At 40.4% G+C, this 20,183-nt stretch overlaps 1 protein-coding gene across 3 annotated transcripts in view; it reads left to right on the forward strand.

Annotated features, from left to right (window-relative positions):
* The first annotated feature begins 222 nt into the window (after nucleotides 1-222).
* The window catches only part of LOC105468414 (lysosomal associated membrane protein 2), a 42,129-nt gene continuing 22,168 nt past the window's right edge, over nucleotides 223-20,183 (forward strand). Inside the window, exons 1-4 of one of the 3 annotated variants that reach the window (XM_011718551.2) lie at nucleotides 223-467; nucleotides 12,651-12,769; nucleotides 13,837-14,050; nucleotides 19,715-19,873. In XM_011718551.2, coding sequence (XP_011716853.1) covers nucleotides 404-467; nucleotides 12,651-12,769; nucleotides 13,837-14,050; nucleotides 19,715-19,873 — 556 coding nt within the window. In that variant the 5' untranslated portion in view covers nucleotides 223-403. The remainder of the gene's footprint in view (nucleotides 468-12,650; nucleotides 12,770-13,836; nucleotides 14,051-19,714; nucleotides 19,874-20,183) is intronic. The other 2 variants (XM_071088822.1, XM_011718552.2) reach the window with 2 other exon arrangements.

The raw sequence follows: 20,183 nt of genomic DNA on the forward strand, positions 1-20,183 counted from the left end.
TGTAACAAAGCTGCACATTCTGCACATGTATCCCAGAACTTAAAGTAAAATTAAAAAAAAAAAAAAAAAGACAGAAAAAGAAAAAGAAAATGCCGTCCGCGCATATCTCTTAGGCGCATAGGAAGGGTTGTGAACCAAAAAGCCAGGGCGTGGTTGCCCCGCCCACCGGCCTCTACATCACCACCCCTCTCGCCGCTTTCAAGCGCGGAGATTGGCTGTAAGCAAGAAAGAGCCCCGCCCCTAGTCTTATGACTCGCGCTGAAGCGCCGATTCCTGGCTTTTGCAAGGCTGTGGTCGGTGGTCACCCGAGCTCTTGACCCAGGTCCAGCGAGCCTTTTCCCTGGTGTTGCAGCTGTTGTTGTACCACCGCCGTCGCTGCCGCCGTCGCCTGCTCTGCGGGGTCATGGTGTGCTTCCGCCTCTTCCCGGTTCCGGGCTCAGGGCTAGTTCTGGTCTGCCTCGTCCTGGGTGAGTTGTCGGGCCCTCCCGATTAGTCTGTCCGCCTGGGCCCGGGGCGCCAGTTCAAAGCTACAGCCTGAAAGACTGGTCCGAGGGGGCGGGGGGTGAGAGGCTCAGCAACTGACACTGGGCGGCGGCGATTGGCCCGAGGAGGCGAGCGGTGACCTAGAGAAGGCCTGACAGAGGGATGGCGGGGAAGAAGGGCCCAGGAGAGTAAGAAGGGGCCGGTAACGGGGGGTGGACGCCGAGGGAGTAGGCTGGGAGGAGTGAAGCGTGGAGAGGGTCAGGGTGGAAAGAGTAACTTGGGGAAAACACTGAGGAGTGAGCGTAGGAGGGTGGTACATGCAGATTTTGGGCGCCAGAGACAATTAGGAGAGTCCTGGTTTGCTGAGATCAGGGAAGAGTTTTGAAGATGGTGGAAAAACTATGGGGTGAGATAGGAAATTAAGAGAGGAGACCATGCCTGCCTGGAGTAGCTTGGGGGAAGAGTGTGGGTGGGGGACAGATGGAACAGATAGGACAGTAGAGCCTGAAGGGCAGGGGCAGGGACAGGGTTGGGCATTTTGAAGGTTGGAATTTGAGGCTGTGAAGAAGGGGTGATTCAAGAGATTAGGAGTGATGCTGGGTTTGAGTTTGGTAGTCATAGTTTTAAGGGCGAAGGAGCCTAAGGTAGCTGGGGCAATTTCCAGGAAAGAAAACTTGGACCCAGCCTCTGGAGACTAAGGGGTTCGGTGGGAACTTTGATGGGGAGTGCACATCTGACTTGGAGGTATTAAGGATGTCGATTTTCTCCCAGTTTTGCTACTTCCTCCCAGCCAGACGCTGACAAAAAAATCCCCAGACGTTTCAGTTAGGAGGGCCTCCCAGATGAGAGGTTTTGATAGACTGAGTTTGGTAGACTACCTCTTTGCCTTCAGAGTCTCTTGTTTTCTTTCTTCCCCATCACACTAGCCTATTACCTCATTTTTTTGGGGGGTGCAGGGAGCAGGTAGACAACTTGCTAAGGATTGGGTTGTTACCAGGGCCTCATTAGAATGGCTGGATGGGGCCGGGCGCGGTGGCTCACGTCTGTAATCCCAGCACTTTGGGAGGCCGAGGCGGGTGGCCTCACCTGAGGTCAGGAATTCGAGACCGGCCTGGCCAACATGGTGAAACCCCGTCTCTACTAAAAATACAAAAATTAGCCAGGCGTCGTGGCACATGCCTGTACTCCCAGCTACTTGGGAGGCTGAGGCAGGAGAATCGCTTGAACCCAGGAGGCGGAGGTTGCAGTGAGCCAAGATCGTGCCATTACACTCCAGCCTGGGTGACAAGAGTGAAACTGTGTCTCTAAATAAATAAATAAATGGCTGGGTGAATGTTCGCTGATTGTGTTGTGCCCTAATAGGCAGTGGGTCCCTAACAGCTTTAATGCCTGAAGATGAACTTTGACTAGTGTCTCTTCCTGACTTGATTCATGCTGTGCTTGTTGCTACCCACCTGCTCTTGCTATTTGTGACTTAATAAAATAACATAAAGAACAGACCCAGATGGAAGTGGGGAAGAAATAGACTTATTAGGGGTCTGAGAAAGCAGTGAGAGGTATACATTTTGTAATTCACATTTCAGTAGAATAAAATCAACACCCTGGAATAGTCATTCTCCACCAGGGGACATTTGGAAACTTTTGGAGACATTTTTGGTTGTCACAACTGGGGGATTGCTTTTAGCATCTAGTGGGTAGAGGCCAAGGATGCTGCTAAACGTCCTAACTAAGCACAGGGCAGCCCCTCACAACAAACAATTATCTTCCTGAAAATGTCATTGATAAACCCTGCTCAAAAACCATAGTATTGGAAGGGTTCTTGATTATCTAATTCAGTGACTCTCAAGGACCTTTTCATGGGTCTATGAAATCAAACCTTTGGAATAATGTTAAGAAGGTTTTTGTCCTTTTCGGCTGGGCACAGTGGCTCACGCCTGCAATCCCAGCACGCTGGGAGGCTGAGGCGGGTGGATCACCTGAGATCAGGAGTTCAAGACCAGTCTGACCAACGTGGTGAAACCCAGTCTCTACTAAAAATACAAAAATTAGCCGAGTGTCGTGGCACATGTCTGTAATCCCAGCTACCTGGGAGGCCAAGGCAGGAAAATCGCTTGAACCCGGGAGGTGAAGGTTGTGGTGAGCCAAAATTGCGCCACTGCACTCCAGCCTGGGCAACAAGAGCGAAACTCCATCTCAAAAAAAAAGAAAGTATTTGTTCTTTGTCCTTTTCACGCTCATCCTCTCACCAGTGTACAGCGGAGTTTACCAGTGGCTACATAACATGTGATGACCTCACCACTCTGATGTTCTTATATTTTATTCATTTCTCAGTTTTAATTTCTAATACTCTAAATACCAATACATATGACTCACATAAACCTCTGTGAAGTCCTCAGTGGATAAGAAAGTAAAGGGGTCCTGACACCAAAACGTTTGGTAGTCCAACTGTTCATAGGGTGCAGGAAACTCTTCTGTAGCACTTCTGAAAGGTGGCCTTGAGGCAGGCTTTGCTTGAATACTTAATTCGAAGCCTTAACTGTCCCTTGGAGCACTTACTGAGGGCCAACTGACCCTAAGAAAGGATTGTTTACAATGGAAAGTACCTTATCAGTGACTAGAACACATCTGACCAAGGCATCTGTTAATCAGTAGTTCCCTGCCAGTTGAATCTGTGCACAAATACAACACTGCTATTGTTTGGGGAAAGTGAAAAAAATAATAGTTGTCCTACTTGTTGGCTTTCATGTCATTACATTTTTTTTGTTTTTTAATGAAAGCTTTTTTGTTTTGTTTTTACAAAAGCAGTGCTTACTCATTGCAGAAAATAAACATGCAAAAAGAAGCACATAAAAGAACCCATCAGCTCATCTGCTAGTTTGCCATTTATTGATCGGGACTAACTAGATTCATCCTCTTGGAAAATTTCCAAGATTGATCCCCTCCACCTCCAAGTTCAGAGCAGGATTTGGAAAAGTAAATATTAATAATGTACCTAGATCGGATTTTTAAGAGGTTCCAGGATGAAATAGAAACCATTCTTCTATACAGCTGCATTTTCTGATGGCTACTGGTTCAGTGTGGAGCCCAAAGTCCTCCCATATGGCTTTTTCTCTCAAGAATTTAGCAGTTGCTTGGTGGGTTTTGCGCAAGTTACTTTTCTGTATCAAAATGGATACCAAGAATAGGTTTTTGAAAACTCAGTAAATATTTGTAAAGTACCTACTATGTAGCTAGATCAATAAATATTTGTGAAGTATCTACTATGTAGCTAGAACTGTGCCTGGGTACTGTACAGGGTGCCAATGAAGAAGGACCTGTCCTAAATTTATAGTCTTATTAGCATTAGTGCTCTAGCTGTGCCAGTTTGACTTTGTAACTTTATAACTCTATCCCAGCTTCACCCGTAACCTTTTAAAAACAGCAGCTTTAGAGTAAGTACAGAAAAGGATTCTTAGAGGCTATATATTGGTCTTTTTCATAGAGATTAAATTATGCTGGTGTTTATTTGGATGAATTGTAACTGGCCAGATAACTTTCCGAAGAGAAGCTATATGATTTAGAGGTGTTATAAAGTGGATAGTGAAAATCCTTTCTTTATATAATTGCCTAATTATGGTCCTTTTGTGACATCATAGATTTCAGGATTCTTCTGTGGTTATTGATTCTTATAACTAGCTTGACTTCTGTTTTTTGGTTTCTTTGTGTTTGTTGTTGTTGTTTTTTGGTTTTGTGTTCAGATTTTTCTTTTTTAGATTTGAGTCTTTTCTGGGTGGGAAAAACCTCACAGAAATATTCTTAGTGTCCGTCACTGGTAGGAGCCTCTCCCTTCCACACATGTTTACAGAATGCCTATTGTGTCCCAGCCACTATATTAGGTGAAAGTGACAGAGGAATGGATAAGACAGATGAGTTTCCTGCTCTCATGGAGCTTACATTTTAGTGGGAGAAGAAAGCTCAACAGATAAATAACATAATGTCAGATAGTGATAAACACTATGAAGAGGTTGGGTGTGGTGGCTCACACCTGTAATCCCAGCATTTTGGGAGGTCAAGGCAGGCAAATCACCTGAGGTTAGGAATTTGAGACAAGCCTAGCCAACATGGTGAAACCCCATCTCTACTAAAAATACAAAAATTAGCTGGGCATGTTGGCCGGCACCTGTAGTCCCAGCTACTCGGGAGGCTGAGGCAGGAGAATTGCTTGAATCCAGGAGACAGAAGTTGCAGTGAGCCGAGATCATGCCACTGCATTCCAGCCTGGGGAACAAAAGCAAAACTCTGTCTCAAAACAAAACAAAACCCTATGAAGAAGATTACACAGGTAATGAGAAAGGAGAATGAGTAGATGATAGGAATGGGTGATGGTGGATGTTCCTTCTTTATATTATGTGGTCAGAGGGCCTTCCATTATTGGGTGACATTTGGGCAGAGACCTGGGTGTTGGCAGGAGGCCAGCCATTTGACCATCTGGGGAAATAGGAATAAACCTTATCATTTGCAAAATCTTAGGTTACTAGCCTATTTTCCACTCTCTTTTGTTTCCTCCTAGTTTTAATCAAGTCTCTCCTATGGTAGCAGTCTCTAAGAGCAGAGACTACTTTATGTACTGTTATCTCCCATTTCCTACTTAGCATAGGGTCTGGTACATGGTTAACCCTTAGTAAATTTTTGTTGAAGATATTCATTGGTGGGCACTAGGGATATGATGGTAAACTAGACTCATTTAATCTCCTTTTTCTTCCATGAATTTTAAATGATGTTTTGCAAGAAGTACTTTTGGATTGAAAACTTCAAGATCAGTGCTAAGCAGTACAGATAATTATACAGTAATTTACTAAAGTATAATCCCATATAATAATGCTTACCTGTACTCCTTCAGATATACCTCCATAGTCTTGAAGGGGATGATATGGAGAATTAGGAAGTCCTTGGTGAGGAGAGTTAGGTTTTCACAAAGTTAGGTTTTCTCTGAGAGAAAACAAGCACTAAGATTTTTCTGTAGACTTAAAACATTTCATTTAACTGATAACTTTGATTTTGAGGTTCTACCAAATTATTCTAGTTATAGAGATATTGGAAAGGACAGGCTTGCATTGGTTTGTTAGTCATTGATTATCACATCTGATAGAGTTATAGATATTCAAATATGTCCCAAATACCAGATTAGTTTGTTAGTCATTGATTATCATATCTGATAGGGTTATAGATATTCAAATATGTTGCAAATATCAGATTATCACATCTGATAGGGTTATAGATACTCAAATATGTCCCAAAAGGACAGCTTTGTTCCCCTATATCTTTGGGTAGATTTTGTCTATAACCAAGGATTATTTCGTAGCACTGGAGCTGATTTAAATGACCCTTGATGCAGGAAGGCTGCTCTTCTTTCTGTAGTGCAAAAGCATTCTGATCATAATTTTTTATTAAAGTGATCAGAGATCCCCTCAGACCCAAAAGTATACTTTGTAAGTACTTGTTGGTATCCTGCTATGCATTGTGAAAGAATTCTGGAGGTGTGCCAAACACTGCTCAACAATAAGCACTTTCCATTAGTTGAGTAGTATTGAATCTTGTTTCCTACCCACTCTCTGACCTTAAAAAATTAAGTCATTTTATAGCTTAAAAACATATTTTTATTAACTTCTAATGCTCTTTTTCATGTGTTCAACATTCTTACTTTAAAATCATATTACTTTTCTCTTTTAAGAAACTTACCAAAAAGCAAGGGTATAAGGTAACTGAATGCAATGAGTGTACCTATTATTAGGAATTATAAAGGAGAAGCGGTTAATCTGACTTAAACCTGTAGGAAAACCATCACTCTGAATAGAAAACAAAGACAAATAGGTACTGTATGCCTCTGTGTCCTGTATTTTAAGAAGACCTTTTGCTCAACATCATTCTAAATTCATGAGTTTGAGGATGAGTCCAGAATTTAATATGATGAAAGTAAACATAAAGCTAAAACTTGGGAAGGTTCCCTTTAGGTGCTGTGTTTACTAAAAAGGAGACTTGTAAATTGGTATCTAACTTGTTTGGCAAATTTCTTTTAGCTCTGAAGGGTTTATATGCTTTCAAAGAACCTATTGGAGAAATATGCACTATAATTCTAAACAAGGGTAACCTGCCCAAAGTCTCACAGCTAGGAAGTTGGACTGCCAGATTTGAATTCTAGCTCTTCAACTCCAGGAATGCGGACTCTTAATCACTTCATTTTATGATCAATCCATTATATCTTAGATCATTGTTCCATTTCTTTTTATTGGTCTTGTTTTATTGCTAGCATTATGTTCTTCCCCCACCCCTAATTTTGTGTGTTTATATTTTTTCAGCTACGTTTTGGGTGAGATAGACTTGCAAAAACCTAGCCACTTTTTGCAGTGTCATACGCTTGGGGAAGTAAGGTCTGTGTTCTCTGTGAGAGGTATTTTTTTGTTTGTTTTGTTTTTGTTTTTTGTTTTTTGACCAAGTCTTGTTCCATTCCCCCAGGCTGGAGTGCAGTGGAGTGATCTTGGCTCATGGCAGCCTCTGCCTCCTGGGCTCAAGCAATGATCCCACGTCAGCCTCCCGAGTAGCTGAGACCACAGGCATGCACCATCACACCCGGCTATTTTTGTGTATTTTTAGTACAGATGGGGTCTCGCCATGTTGCCCAGGCTGGTCTTGAACTCTTGAGCTCAAGTGATCTGCCCCCCTCCCCTTGGCCTCCCAAAGTACTAGGATTACAGGTATGAGCCACTGCCCAACCAAGGTCTGGGTTCTAAAAGAATTTACAAATGACCTTTTTGGAAAACAGGATTGAGAGGATATTTGACTTTGAGAACGTTGATTTTGAGGCATACCTTTTTCGTTTGTTTAGAGTACAAACTCTCAGCTCTAAAATTATACACTCTAGAATATATTCATCTATGGTTTTTTAATGTCATAAAGCCTTTTAACAATTGGGTATTGTAAAATCAAACACAGCAATAAGGATGGAAATTGCTTGCTAGAGACTTTTTAACAAAGTGTAAATATTTCAACTGTAAACTTACTTTGTGGGAAAAGCTCTGTTCCTAGCTTGAAATCCATGCCAAAATTTATTGAGGTAAAACCCAACATGGGGCTTGAGGGAATATCAGAAGACTTATAGGTTCAAGACTTGGAAGAGCTAAAGGACTGGCCTCTCTGTAATTAGATTAAGCTACATTTTGGATCCCTATTGCAGTGTGTTTTCACCTTGATATAATCAATCAGTATTTATTGAAAATCTAATATGCATTCAACACTACTTGAAATGATAGGAGATAGAGGAAAAGTAATACACATGGTGTCACCTACCATGACACACATGATAGGTGGCATTCATATAAAAGACACACTGCTAGGGGTTGTGGCATAAATCAGATCATCTGGTCAAGGGAGCATACTGGAATTCAAATAAGTGACAGAAGTGTTATCTAAAGGGAATCTTGAATCTATCCATATATATCATTCATTCACAGACTTGGTACTTTTTTTATTAGTAACAAATTACTTGCTGTATATTATAATTTACCATGGCACACCAGTCTGTTATGAAGTGACAGTTGAAAACTGCTGTGTTGGAGCTTATGACAGTAGGATGGACAGGATTTACTGCTATAAAATAACTGAATAATTCAGGATAATATAAAATATACTGAAATGGGATATGCATTATTACTGCTCCTTGAGGGCTTTTATAGTCAAGGAAAGCTTTGTGGAGAAAATGGCTACTGAAAAAACAGATAGCGTATCAGCCCAGGTTCTTAATTGTAAGGAAGAGAAATACAATCTGATTGATTTTAAGCAGAAAAGAATTTATTAAAAAGATACTGGGATGTAATTCATATCCTTTGGCGCCACAGTTTCATTCCTAGATATACAGCCAACACACACACATACATGTGTTTACCAATATATGCAAGAATGTTTGCAACAGTGTTTGTAATAGAATCAAACCAGAAACTATCTAAATGTCCATTAAAGGTAGCATAGATAAGTAGTTTCTTTTTCTTTTTCTTTTTTTTCTTTTTTTGAGACAGAATTTCATTCTTATTGCCCAAGCTGGTGGAGTGCATTGGTGCAATCTTGGCTCACTGCAACCTCTGCCTCTCAGGTTCAAGTGATTCTCCTGTGTCAGCCTCCTGAGTAGCTGAGATTACAGGCATGCGCCACCATGCCCAGCTAATTTTTACATTTTCAGTAGAGGCGGGATTTGGCCATGGTGGCCAGGCTGGTCTCAAACTCCTGACCTCAAGTGATCCGTGCTCCTCAGCCTCCCGAAGTGCTGGGATTACAGGCCGGAGCCACCACACCTGGCCTGTATTCACCTGATCATAGAAGGTTATACAGCAGTGAGCACAGACTGCAATTATGCACAGCATGGGTGAATCTCACAAAACCTAAAATTGAGTGAAAGAAACCAGACACAAAAGAGAGCATAGTGAATGATTTTATTTATATCAAGTTGAAAAATGGATAAAATTAATCTATAGTGTTAGAAATGAGGATAATGGTTACCCTTGTGAAGGGAATAGTAACTGGAAGGGGAAATAAGGAGGGCTTTGGAGGTGTAGTTGACCCTTGAACAACACAAGTTTGAACTGTGTGGATCTACTTATACATGGGTATAAGGCTCAAGCGATTCTCCTGCCTCAGCCTCTGAGTAGCTGGGATTACAGGTGCCCACCACCAAGCCCAGCAAATTTTTAGTGGAGATGGGGTTTCACCATGTTGGCCAGGCTGGTCTCGAACTCCTGACCTCAAGTGATCCGCCCACCTTGGCCTCCCAAAGTGGTGGGATTACAGGTGTGAGCCACTGTGCCCAGCCCTCCTTATGATTTTCTTAACATTTTCTTTTCTCTAGCTTTATTTTCAAAACACAGTATATAATACATATATAACATACAAAATATGTGTTAATTAACTGTTTATGTTGTTGGTAATGCTTCCAGTTAACAGTAGGATATTAGTAGTTAAGTTTTGGGGGAGTCAAAAATAATATGCAGATTTTCAACTGTGCAGTGGGTCAGCACCTGTTCTGGTAATGTTCTGTTTCTTGATACAAGTGGGTTTGGTTTGTGAAAATTATTTGAGCTGTAGACTTAATATTATGTGCACTTTTCCCTTACATCTGTTATACTGTGCCTGTTTCTGTACATATGTTACATATGAAATGTTTATTAAAGGGGTATATTGGGTAACTCAGAATTTCTGGTGCTCCTGGCTATATATACCAAATACCAATTCAGGATTCAACAACCCAGATCATGCCACTGAACTGCACTACCACTGCCAAGTGTGAAATTGCAGCTTGCTCTGCTGGCCTTGTTGCCTGGGAGCTTGATCCTGCTTCTGCTACTCTACACCTGCCTCCCAACCTGTTCCATTCCTGGCTCCATTTGCAGCCCTCCTTTCAACGTGTGGGGTGGATACCTTTGTTAGGCAGAGCCTAGCACAAGTGGTCCTCCTTACTGCAAGGGAGTCTGTGAAAGCAAGTATCCAGTGTTTTCAGCTTTTATAGTGGGTGGTGATTTCTGCCAGAAATTGTAACAAGGGGACAAGGGGTATTTCAGATTTGGGACAGCCAAAAAGAGAGGAAAATCCATCTTTGAGGTGAGCATTTAGGCCAGTAGAAGAAAATAGACTTCAGGTGTTAGGAACAATAGAAGCCCAGGGTAGAGGTTGAATAGAGTATGGCATTTGAGCCCGGTGGAAACAAGTTTAACTGGATTACAGGGTGTGCTCTGGGAAAATAGTTTGAGAAAAGTTGAAGCAATAGGATGGGACAAGATTAAAGATTACTTTGAAAGTCAGGCAGAGGAATTTAAATTTCATATGGGAATTTTGGAACCAGTAAAAGTTTTTGAACAAGAAAGTGTCGTAAAAGGAAATGGTGCTTAAGGATTGTTAATCTGGCAGCACTTCTAGGGGTATCTTGGCATTGTTTGTCATAATTTAGGCATGGGGTGATAGATTGGGAGTAGAAATAAAAGGCAAAGATTGGATTTAAGAGAAGATTTGAAGGAAAAAAAATCAACAAGACTTCTTGAAGAGAAAGAAGTAGAGGCTATTTCTGAAACTGAGCTTGAGTGACTGATCCCACTCTTCATTTAGAGCTAGCGAGGCTGAGGAGGGACCCAGTTTGGGGGAAGTAGAAGAATGAACTTTAGTTTGAGAATTGCTGAGTTTGAGGTGAGAGATATTGAGTAAAAGTGGCCCCTGTGTAGTTAGAATTGGGGACCAAGAAGTGGAAAGAATTGTACTCCCAGGTATAAAGGCTGTGAAGGGAATGGAACAGAGTGTGCCAGAACCCTCGGGGTGTTTCTGAGCTCTTGTTTACAGGCCACCAGGTATACTATCTTGAATTTGATTTCAAGTGATACATTTGAACCACAACCTCTACCTTCTGTTTCATAAAACGTCAGTTCTCACACCCCAAGACACATTGATGCTATCCCTATTATACATGGTCTTCTTCCTGTTATTCTAATATCTTTGGAAAGAAAACGATTAATACATTTGAGGCTTTTCTTGGTTATTTTCAATACTTTTGAATGCTTTGAATACAAGGAGAATAATATACTAAAGCTAGAGACCTTAAACAAGACCAAGAAAGACTGAATATAAAAAGCAAACCTCCAGTTCATTAAAATTGTTAAGTTGGAGCTCTTGGCTCCACGGCAGGGAGCCTTGGATCAGTAAGTGTGACAGCTCCCTTCCGTATTGTACTTAGAAAAGAATGATCATAAAACCTACTTAGGCCTCACAAGGTCTTTTTGAGCCTTAGCCAATGCATTTAGTCACTGTCAGTAACCACAAGCTTTAGTATAATATTCTGGCTTGCAAAGCAGCCAGGTCTCCAGAGCATGACGATAGGCTCTTGTATACGACTTGAATGCTGTTGCCGAGGCATACCTTCTTGATATTCATCTTAGCACTTTTCTCTAGTCTATAGCATGTCCGTACCTGTAGATGACAGTGGATTGCTCAGATATTATTAAAGAGTATGCAAGTATCTTAACAGGAAACAGCTTACTCTTTGGGTAATGTGTGATACAGTGAAGAAAATCCCTTAAATGGTTGTTCAATATTTATGCTGCTGGCATGTGTGCTGGAATATTTTTTCACCTCTGAATTCGTATTTTGAGTCCTTGGGCTCTTCAGTTTAATAGGTAATGTTTCTGTGTTTAAGTGTAGAAGATCAATCATGTTAGCTGAAAAGTCCCAAGGCTTTTCTGTCTCTGTAATATTTCTCTGCCTAAAGAGGTAGCAGGTTGAAAATTTAGGAAGTAACTCTGTGTCAAAAAATTCATCAGCCTTTCTAATCAATTAGATTTTAAAGTGAAACAAAGTGATAAACTTTGCATTTATAAGAATTCATGTTTTTCTTACGGATTTAACAGCCCTTTGCAACTCTGCTTCCTTGGTTACATGATACTCGGAAAGAATATCTGATCACATCAGAATAAAATCGTTTGAGAAGACATCCATGTGTCATGGGTTATGTAGCTTGCAACAGGATTTAAAGCAACAAGATGATAGAATCTATCATTATTTTTGCAGAGAATGTTTCACCAGCTGGTTTGAGAGGAGTTTTACACCCCTACCAGGCTTTCTCTTACCTCATTTACCTCAAAAATCACAAGTCCTAACAGGCAAACTGTAATAGCCTAAAACAAAACTAGTAAGGTATAAATGCATGTGGAAATGATTATTTGAAGGCAAAAGGCAAATAAATGTCACCAGTCTGAGCCATTACCTAAGCATCCTAGGTCTAGTAACCATTCTTTTGGTAAGGGATAATGCCAACTTTTTATCAATAGGATTCTGTTAAAAATACAAAGAAAAACAGTCAGCAGGATACTATATATATATATATATACACATACATATATATACATATGTATGCGTATACATATATATGTATGTGTGTATATATATAGTATCCTGCTGACTGCATGTATATATATGTGTGTATATATGTATGTGTATATATATAGTATCCTGCTGACTGCTGACATATATGTATGTGTATACAGAGATATACTTTTGTTTCATTTTAGAGCTGGTTGAACTTCAGTGGTGGATAGAGCTTGTTTTTAATTTATATGTATTTTTGTAGTACAATTTTAAAATCTTATTTTTTAAAATAAATCCAGGAGCTGTGCAGTCTTACGCATTGGAACTTAATTTGACAGATTCAGGAAAAGCCACTTGCCTTTATGCAAAATGGCAGATGAATTTCACAGTACGCTATGAAACTACAAATAAAACTTATGTAAGTATATATTTTAATTTTTCTTTGAGTTTTATAGTAGGAATTTAATTGACTTTTTTAATCCTTTAGATACATGTATACAAATGAAATTCCACATTGACTGACTTAATAAACTCTGGGAGTTTTTTTAAGCATATACACTCGGAAGTTATTCTGTTTAGTGTTAGAATGAATATTTCTTCTGATTCATTGGTTCTTGGGAGTTTTTGCAGGACTTGATTAAGGGCAAATGATCTGAAGATGACTATATGGTGTTCAGGTCTAACTATTTCTGTAAAGTGTTTAAAATGTACTAGCACCAAAGCTTGCCCTTTTAAAAAATAGCTTCCCTTCTGGGCATGGTGTCTCATGCCTGTGATCCCAGCATTTTGGAAGGCCAAAGCAGGAGGATTGCTTGAGCCCAGCCTTGGCAACATAGTGAGACCTCATCTCTACCTAGAAAAAATTTTAAAAATTAGCCAGGCATGGTGGCATATACATGTGGCTCCAGCCACTTGCCAGGTCGAGGGGGGAAGATCGCTTGAGCCCAGGAAGTTGAGTCTGCAGTGAGCGATGGTTGTGCTACTGCACTCCAGCCTGGGCAACAGAGCGAGACTCTAGCTCAAAAAAAAAAAAATGCTTACTTAGGTTGGTACAAAAGTAATTGCCATTAAAGGAACAAACCACAATTACTTTTGCACCAACCTAAGTAAGCGATTCTTTTTGGCACAAACTGCAATTACTTTTGCACCAACCTCTCCCCCTTTTTGGTGTCTCCTCTTAATCCCTTTGCCTTCTTATTTTCTTTTTGTTAAGGTCATGACTAGTTACAACCTAATTTTTTTAAAAATCAGTTTAAGAACAGCAGCTCAAGCCAGTTTTCCTTTTCTTTTTAGACATACATGAATTTATCTAGAGGAGTGGTATGTAGCTGAAGAATCAGGGACTGGTTTACACAGCAAACCAGGCAAAGGGCAACCTGGCCACGGAGAATGTATGATTTAGGCTGAAGTGGCATGCCCTGCATAAATGGTTGGTGCTACTTGCTCCCTGTTTGTTTCTCACCCCCAAATTTCTATTTCTTTTAGAAAACTGTAACCATTTCAGACCGTGGCACTGTGACATATAATGGAAGCATTTGTGGGGATGATCAGAATGGTCCCAAAATAGCAGTGCAGTTTGGACCTGGCTTTTCCTGGATTGCGAATTTTAGCAAGGCGGCATCTACTTATTCAATTGACAGCATCTCATTTTCCTACAACACTGGTGATAACACAACATTTCCTGATGCTGAAGATAAAGGTAACCTTAAGAATGGATGTGTGTTATGTTCTCTTGCTTTTTATTAATGATAATGTAAACAATTTAAAAATTGTTATGAACGTCTGTCTTCCTAACTAGCATGGAAACTTCATGTCTTTATACCCCTCCCACCGACCCCATGCGTAGCACATATGCCGCCATCCAACACACTGATGATATTTGCTGTCATTGCTTGAGTGACTTACTGTATACCAGGTATTACCCTAAGTGTGTCACCTGCAGCATCTCACTTAATTCTTAACAGCAACCTTGGGAAGTAGATGTTGTTTCATTTTTACAGGTAAAGGAAATGAGACTTGATAAGATTAAATGACTTCCAAACATCTCACAATCTAGTAAGTGGGTGAGCTGGTGCTTGAAGCAGTCTGTTGACCTGCAGAAGTTGTATACTTAACTCTTATTGATTTCATTCAGTAGTGGGCACGAAACAAAGGTTTGATGAATGAGAAAATGCTTTAGTAATAGCTACTTTATTTTCAAGATGGGGAGTCTCACTATGTTGCCTAGGCTGGTTTTGAACTCCTGGGTTCAAACGATCCTCATGCCTCACAGCCTCCTGAATAGCTGGGACTACAGGCATGCACCACTGCACCTGGCTACTAATAGCTATTTTAAATGTGTACAAGTTAAGTAACTTGAGATTAGGAGAAATGCCTCTTGTTCAAATCTTTTTATCCTTTAGGTTGGATTTTGATTGAAAAGCAAATGATGATTAGTTAAAGGTATAGTAGTCCCTCATTACACTCAGGGGGTATCATTCTAAGACCTCCAGTAGATTCCTAAAACTGCAGTTAGTACGGAACCCTATACAGGAAATGCTATGTTTTTTTGATCTGATAACCAAGATGGCTACTAAGTGACTAAATGGATGGATAGTGTAGACAATGTTGATATACTGGATAAAGGCATGATTCATGTTCCTGGTTGGGCAGAGTGGGACAGCAAGAGATTTCATCATGCTACTCAGAACGGCGTACATTTTAAAACATGAATTGATTACTTTTGGAATTCTCCACTGAATATTTTCAGAGCTCAATTGACCATGGGTAACTGAAACCAGGGAAAGCAAAAACTGGATAAGGGGAGACTAAAGTCAACATTTGCTGTTATTTTAAGACAATTTCAGGTCAAAATGAACTTGGGAAGGCATCGGCAATTAGGCCATTCTAGTAATTCCCAGAACTGAAATGCATGTTAAAATATTTTGAAGATATAGAGTGTAGAGGTTTTATTTTATTTTATTTTTTTGAGCTGGAATCTCACTCTGTCACCCAGGCTGGAGTGCAGTGGTCTGATCTCAGCCCACTGCAACCTCTGCCTCAAGCAATTTTCCTGCCTCAGCCTCCTGAGTAACTGCCACCACACCCGGCTAATCTTTTTTAGTAGAAAGGGGGTTTTGCCATATTGGCCAGGATGGTCTCGAAATCCTGACCTCATGATCCACCCACCTCAGCCTCCCAAAGTGCTGGGATTACAGGCGTGAGCCACTGTACCTGGTCGAGATTTTAATTTTGTTAGGGATGTAATTCTCTTCTTTCTCCCCCTGCCCGTTGAGACTGAGTTAATGTGGTATTTGTAGTAGCTTAGCTCTTCACACAGATAGTGTTTCATTTTGACCCCAGAAACACAGGTAGATGGGCTTTAGTTGCCTAGATCTGGGGATTAATAACTCATTTGGACTTATGGATATCAAAAGATCATATTTGAAAGAACCAAAGTAAATAAGCTCATGTAAAACTTGGGAGGTATTGCAGAATGAGACTTGGAGATCAAATTCTAGTGTTCTTTTCACTAATCTCTTAGTTTGAGAGTATAACTAAAGCAAATGGTTATTGCCTATCTTATTAGTTTATCTTTGTACCCTGTTTTGCCTTTCAGAGCTAGTATAAGATTTGCCCCTCACTTTCAAGTAGCCTAAGAATGAGCTGGGGAGACAAAGCTAAATGCTATTCCTGAGTGACATGGAAAAATTGGAAAACATTGAGCTCAGTCTGATTTTGTTGTTGTTGTTGTTTGCGTTTTTGTTTGAGGGAGTAGAGGGTTCATAAATCTCTTCTGACAGTGTGAGGAAAACTTTAGACTCCCTCTGAAAAAAGAAAAAGTACACAGTAAACTTTGCATATGGAACATAGTCCCTGAACCCATATGTAGATCCCTGTGGTTAAGAGTGCCTGATTTAGGTCGAGCATGGTGGCTCATGCCTGTAATCCCAGTACTTTGGGAGGCCGAGGCAGACTGTTCACTTGAGCCAGGGAGTTCAAGACCAGCCTGGGCAACATAGTAAGACTTCGTCCCTACAAAAAAAAAAAAAAAAAAGACTGGCTGATTTAAAAGTGTTCCCACAAGTGGTCCTGATTAGGAGGAGTGATAAAGGAAGGCTTAGTGTGTGTTAGAGTAGTGAGAAAGCTTGGTAGAGAAGTAGGACCTGAGCTGAAACTCAGCTGATGGTAGAATTTGAATAAGTGGAGGATTTTGAGCAGGATGTTTCCAGCAGGGGGAAGCATAGCATATGCGGCAGTAATTGGAGAGCTGCCTGATTAAATCAGAGGCTGTGTGTAGCAGAAGGAAAATAAAGTTGGTTAAATGCAGTGGGCCTAAATTATAGGGACCTTGGAAGCCAAGGAAAGACATTTAGCTTCAGGGGGTAGGCACTGGGGAATCATTTTAGGTTTTTAAAGCAGGAAAATGATATAACAAAAGCAGAGACAGTAGCTTATAAAGAATATTCTGCAGGATTGGTTGAGAAGTGAGGAGACTGCAGGCAGAGATTCCGGCTTAAGAAGCTGTTATAGTAATCAAGGGCTGATGTAATAAATGCCTGGACTATGGGGGCAGCAGTTGTTAGCAGTTATTAGGAGGAGGTGTTTAATCTGACATATTTGGATAGAAAAACTATGGACCCTGAAATGTTAACACTTCTCTCTTTCCCCCTTTATTTAAAACAAAGGGAGGATTACTTTTTAAATTACTACCTTCTGTGTAATAATATTTGAAACTATTGGGAATGCTAAATGGCTTCCTGAAATGGACTATTGATAATTGTTTTTGATATAGTTCAGTGTTTCAAGAATACTAATTTATGGCCGGGCGTGGTGGCTCACACCTATAATCCTAGCACTTTAGGAGGCTGAGGCTTGTGGGTCATTTGAGGTCAGGAGATCGAGACCAGCCTGGCCAACATGGTGAAACCCTGTCTCTACTAAAAATACAAAAATTAGCCAGGTGGTAGTGGCGCGTGCCTGTAATCCCAGCTACTTGGGAAGCTAAGGCAGGAGAATTGCTCGAACCCAGGAGGCGGAGGTTGTGGTGAGCCAAGATTGTGCTACTGCACTCCAGCCTAGGCGACAGAGGGAGACCCTGTCCCCTACTCCTCCCCCCAAAAATACTAATTTAGGCCAGGTGCAGTGACTCATGCCTGTAATCCCAACACTTAGGAAGGCCAGGCAGATCGCTTGAGCTCAGGAGTGTGAGACCAGCCTGGGCAACATAGTGACACTCTGTCTCAAAAAATAACAATAAAAAACCACTAATTTATTTTTAGGCATCTGATAATTGAAGTAACATTGAAGTTGCTTTATTCTTTTTAAAAATTTTTTCATGATTAAAATATAGAAATGTACTTGCCAGGTGTGTTGCTGGCTCATGCCTGTAATCCCAGCACTTTGGGAGGCCGAGGCAGGCAGATCACCTGAGGTCAGAAGTTCGAGACCAACATGGCGAAACCACATCTCTACTAAAAATACGAAAATTAGCTGGGCGTGGTGGCGTGTGCCTGTAATTCCAGCTACTTGGGAGGTTGAGGCATCGGTTGAACCTAGGAGGTGGAGGTTGCAGTGAGCTCAGATCATGCCACTGCACTCCGGCCTGGGCAACAGAGCAAGACTCCATCTCAAAAAAAAAATTATATATATAAGTTACATATATAATAAGGGTTTCTTAAAAGGCCCTACATATATATACACAAATATTCTATATATATAAAGATTATATATGTATACAGAGAATAATATAGCAGACCCATATGTACCCATTATCCAGAATTCATAAATGCTGTTTTTTTAATGTCTGTGTCACTGTTTGATTAAAAAGATAAAACGTTGACGATACAGTTTATATTTCCTTTGTCTTCACTCCCCAGACCCATTTTCCTCCTTGCCTGCTAAGAGGCAAACACTTTCACGAATTTGGGGTATAACCTTCCTGTCTTTATGTTTGTTTTTCACTACATAAGTACATGTTCATAAACAATACATAATTTAAAAAAGCTATTCATAGTATAACTCCAATATGTCTGCAAGTTGTCTTTTCACTCATTTGTTTTTGAAGTCGGTCTATATACAGCCAGTTCACGTATCTATTCATTTTTGTTAATGGTGAGAAGCAATTCTGGGAAAAATGTTCTAGTTCATTGTTTTTTGTTTGTTTGTTTGTTGTTGTTTTTGTTTTTTTAAAATTCCTATGGCTGTTAGGGGGTGCCAAGGCAGCATTATATGGCTGCTTGCTACATGATGGAGAGGCACAGAAGGTGGCATATATTAAGGACCTTGGATACTTTTCCTTTCTTGCTACTTCTCCAAAAGAAGCCAAACCACTTAGGTGACCATCATCTTTTGAAGTTTCACTATATGCAGGCTAATAAAAACTATACGAAATGGCTGTAACTTACTGCTTTCATATTCTGAAGATTCCCTGAAATTGAATCATCTTTAAATTTAATCCAGGAAGAGGTTCTATAAGCTCATTGGAGTTAATATAACTTACTTGGGACTAGTAAAACGAAAATAAGGATTTACTATACAAATCCATGATTAATCCATCTCTCTTGCTTCCTTAGTTACAGTCACTAAGTCCTGTTGATTCTACCATAGATAAGTGTTTTCAGTTTGGCTTCTTTGCTCTCTTTCTGCTGCCCCACACCATCTTAGTTTAGGCAACCCTCCCTTACCCTTCACCTTAACCAGACCATCACCCTCTGGTTTCCCTCTTAAGTGGCTTCCCTGAAAAGTTTTCCCCCATGCCTATCCCCTACAAATTTGCTATCTTCCTTAAAATAAATTATGTATGTGTCATTTCCTGCTTTAAAAACGGAAGCTAGCCCTCCACTGCTAAAAAGAAAAGCCCAAACTGGCCTTAGGTCATAGAAGATGCTTCAAAGTATCATTACTTGCAACTTGTCTTTCCTTCTCAACCCCCATTTATTTTTATTTTTTTTCTTTTTTCTTTTTTTTTTTTTCTTTTTTGTCTTGAGACAGAGTTCTGCTCTTGTCATCCAGGCTGTAGTGCAATGGGCGATCTCGGCTCACTGCAACCTCCACCTCCTGGGTTCAAGTGATTCTCCTGCCTTAGCCTCCCAAGTAACTGGGATTACAGGTGCCTGCCACCACGCCCAGCTAATTATTGTCTTTTTAGTAGAGACAAGGTTTCACCATGCCCACCGTGCCCAGCCCCTAACCCCCATTTCTTCTTCCCCCTTACTCCTTATCTACAGTGAACTGGTCATGCCCTTGAGCATGCTATACCCTTTGTCACTTTAGGCCTGGGGTAGGGCAGGCAGAGAGAAGAAGAAAGCCTATACAAATATATTTACATTATCATTTTTCTCCTACCTTCTTGGAAATAGCCATTGTTAATCTTGTTTTATAGGAATTATTACTGTTGATGAACTTTTGGCCATCAAAATTCCATTGAATGACCTTTTTAGATGCAATAGTTTATCAACTTTGGAAAAGAATGATGTTGTCCAGAACTATTGGGATGTTCTTGTACAAGCTTTTGTCCAAAATGGCACAGTGAGCACAAATGGTGAGTACTTAAAGTATATATTTCTCTACTTGGATCCTAATTTAAGAGTAGAGTATACCAGGTAGCCTTCATTGAAGTCATTATCTGAAAGCATTTATGTATTAAGGTTTATTCATAGCTTCTACTAGGCTATAAAGTTTTTGTAAATAATAGCAATTCGTATTATTGTGGAACTTACAATTTAAAGTTTTTGATGTACAAGTTGTGGAATAGTCTTTAAAAAGACACTAGCTATACTGTTCTCAGCTGATAAAACCTAATCATTTTTTGAACAGCTCCTCGGATAGCTTGATTATCAGCTTTTTTTTTT

This window comes from Macaca nemestrina, chromosome X, assembly GCF_043159975.1.
Source record: "Macaca nemestrina isolate mMacNem1 chromosome X, mMacNem.hap1, whole genome shotgun sequence".
Taxonomy (NCBI): Eukaryota; Metazoa; Chordata; class Mammalia; order Primates; family Cercopithecidae; genus Macaca; species Macaca nemestrina.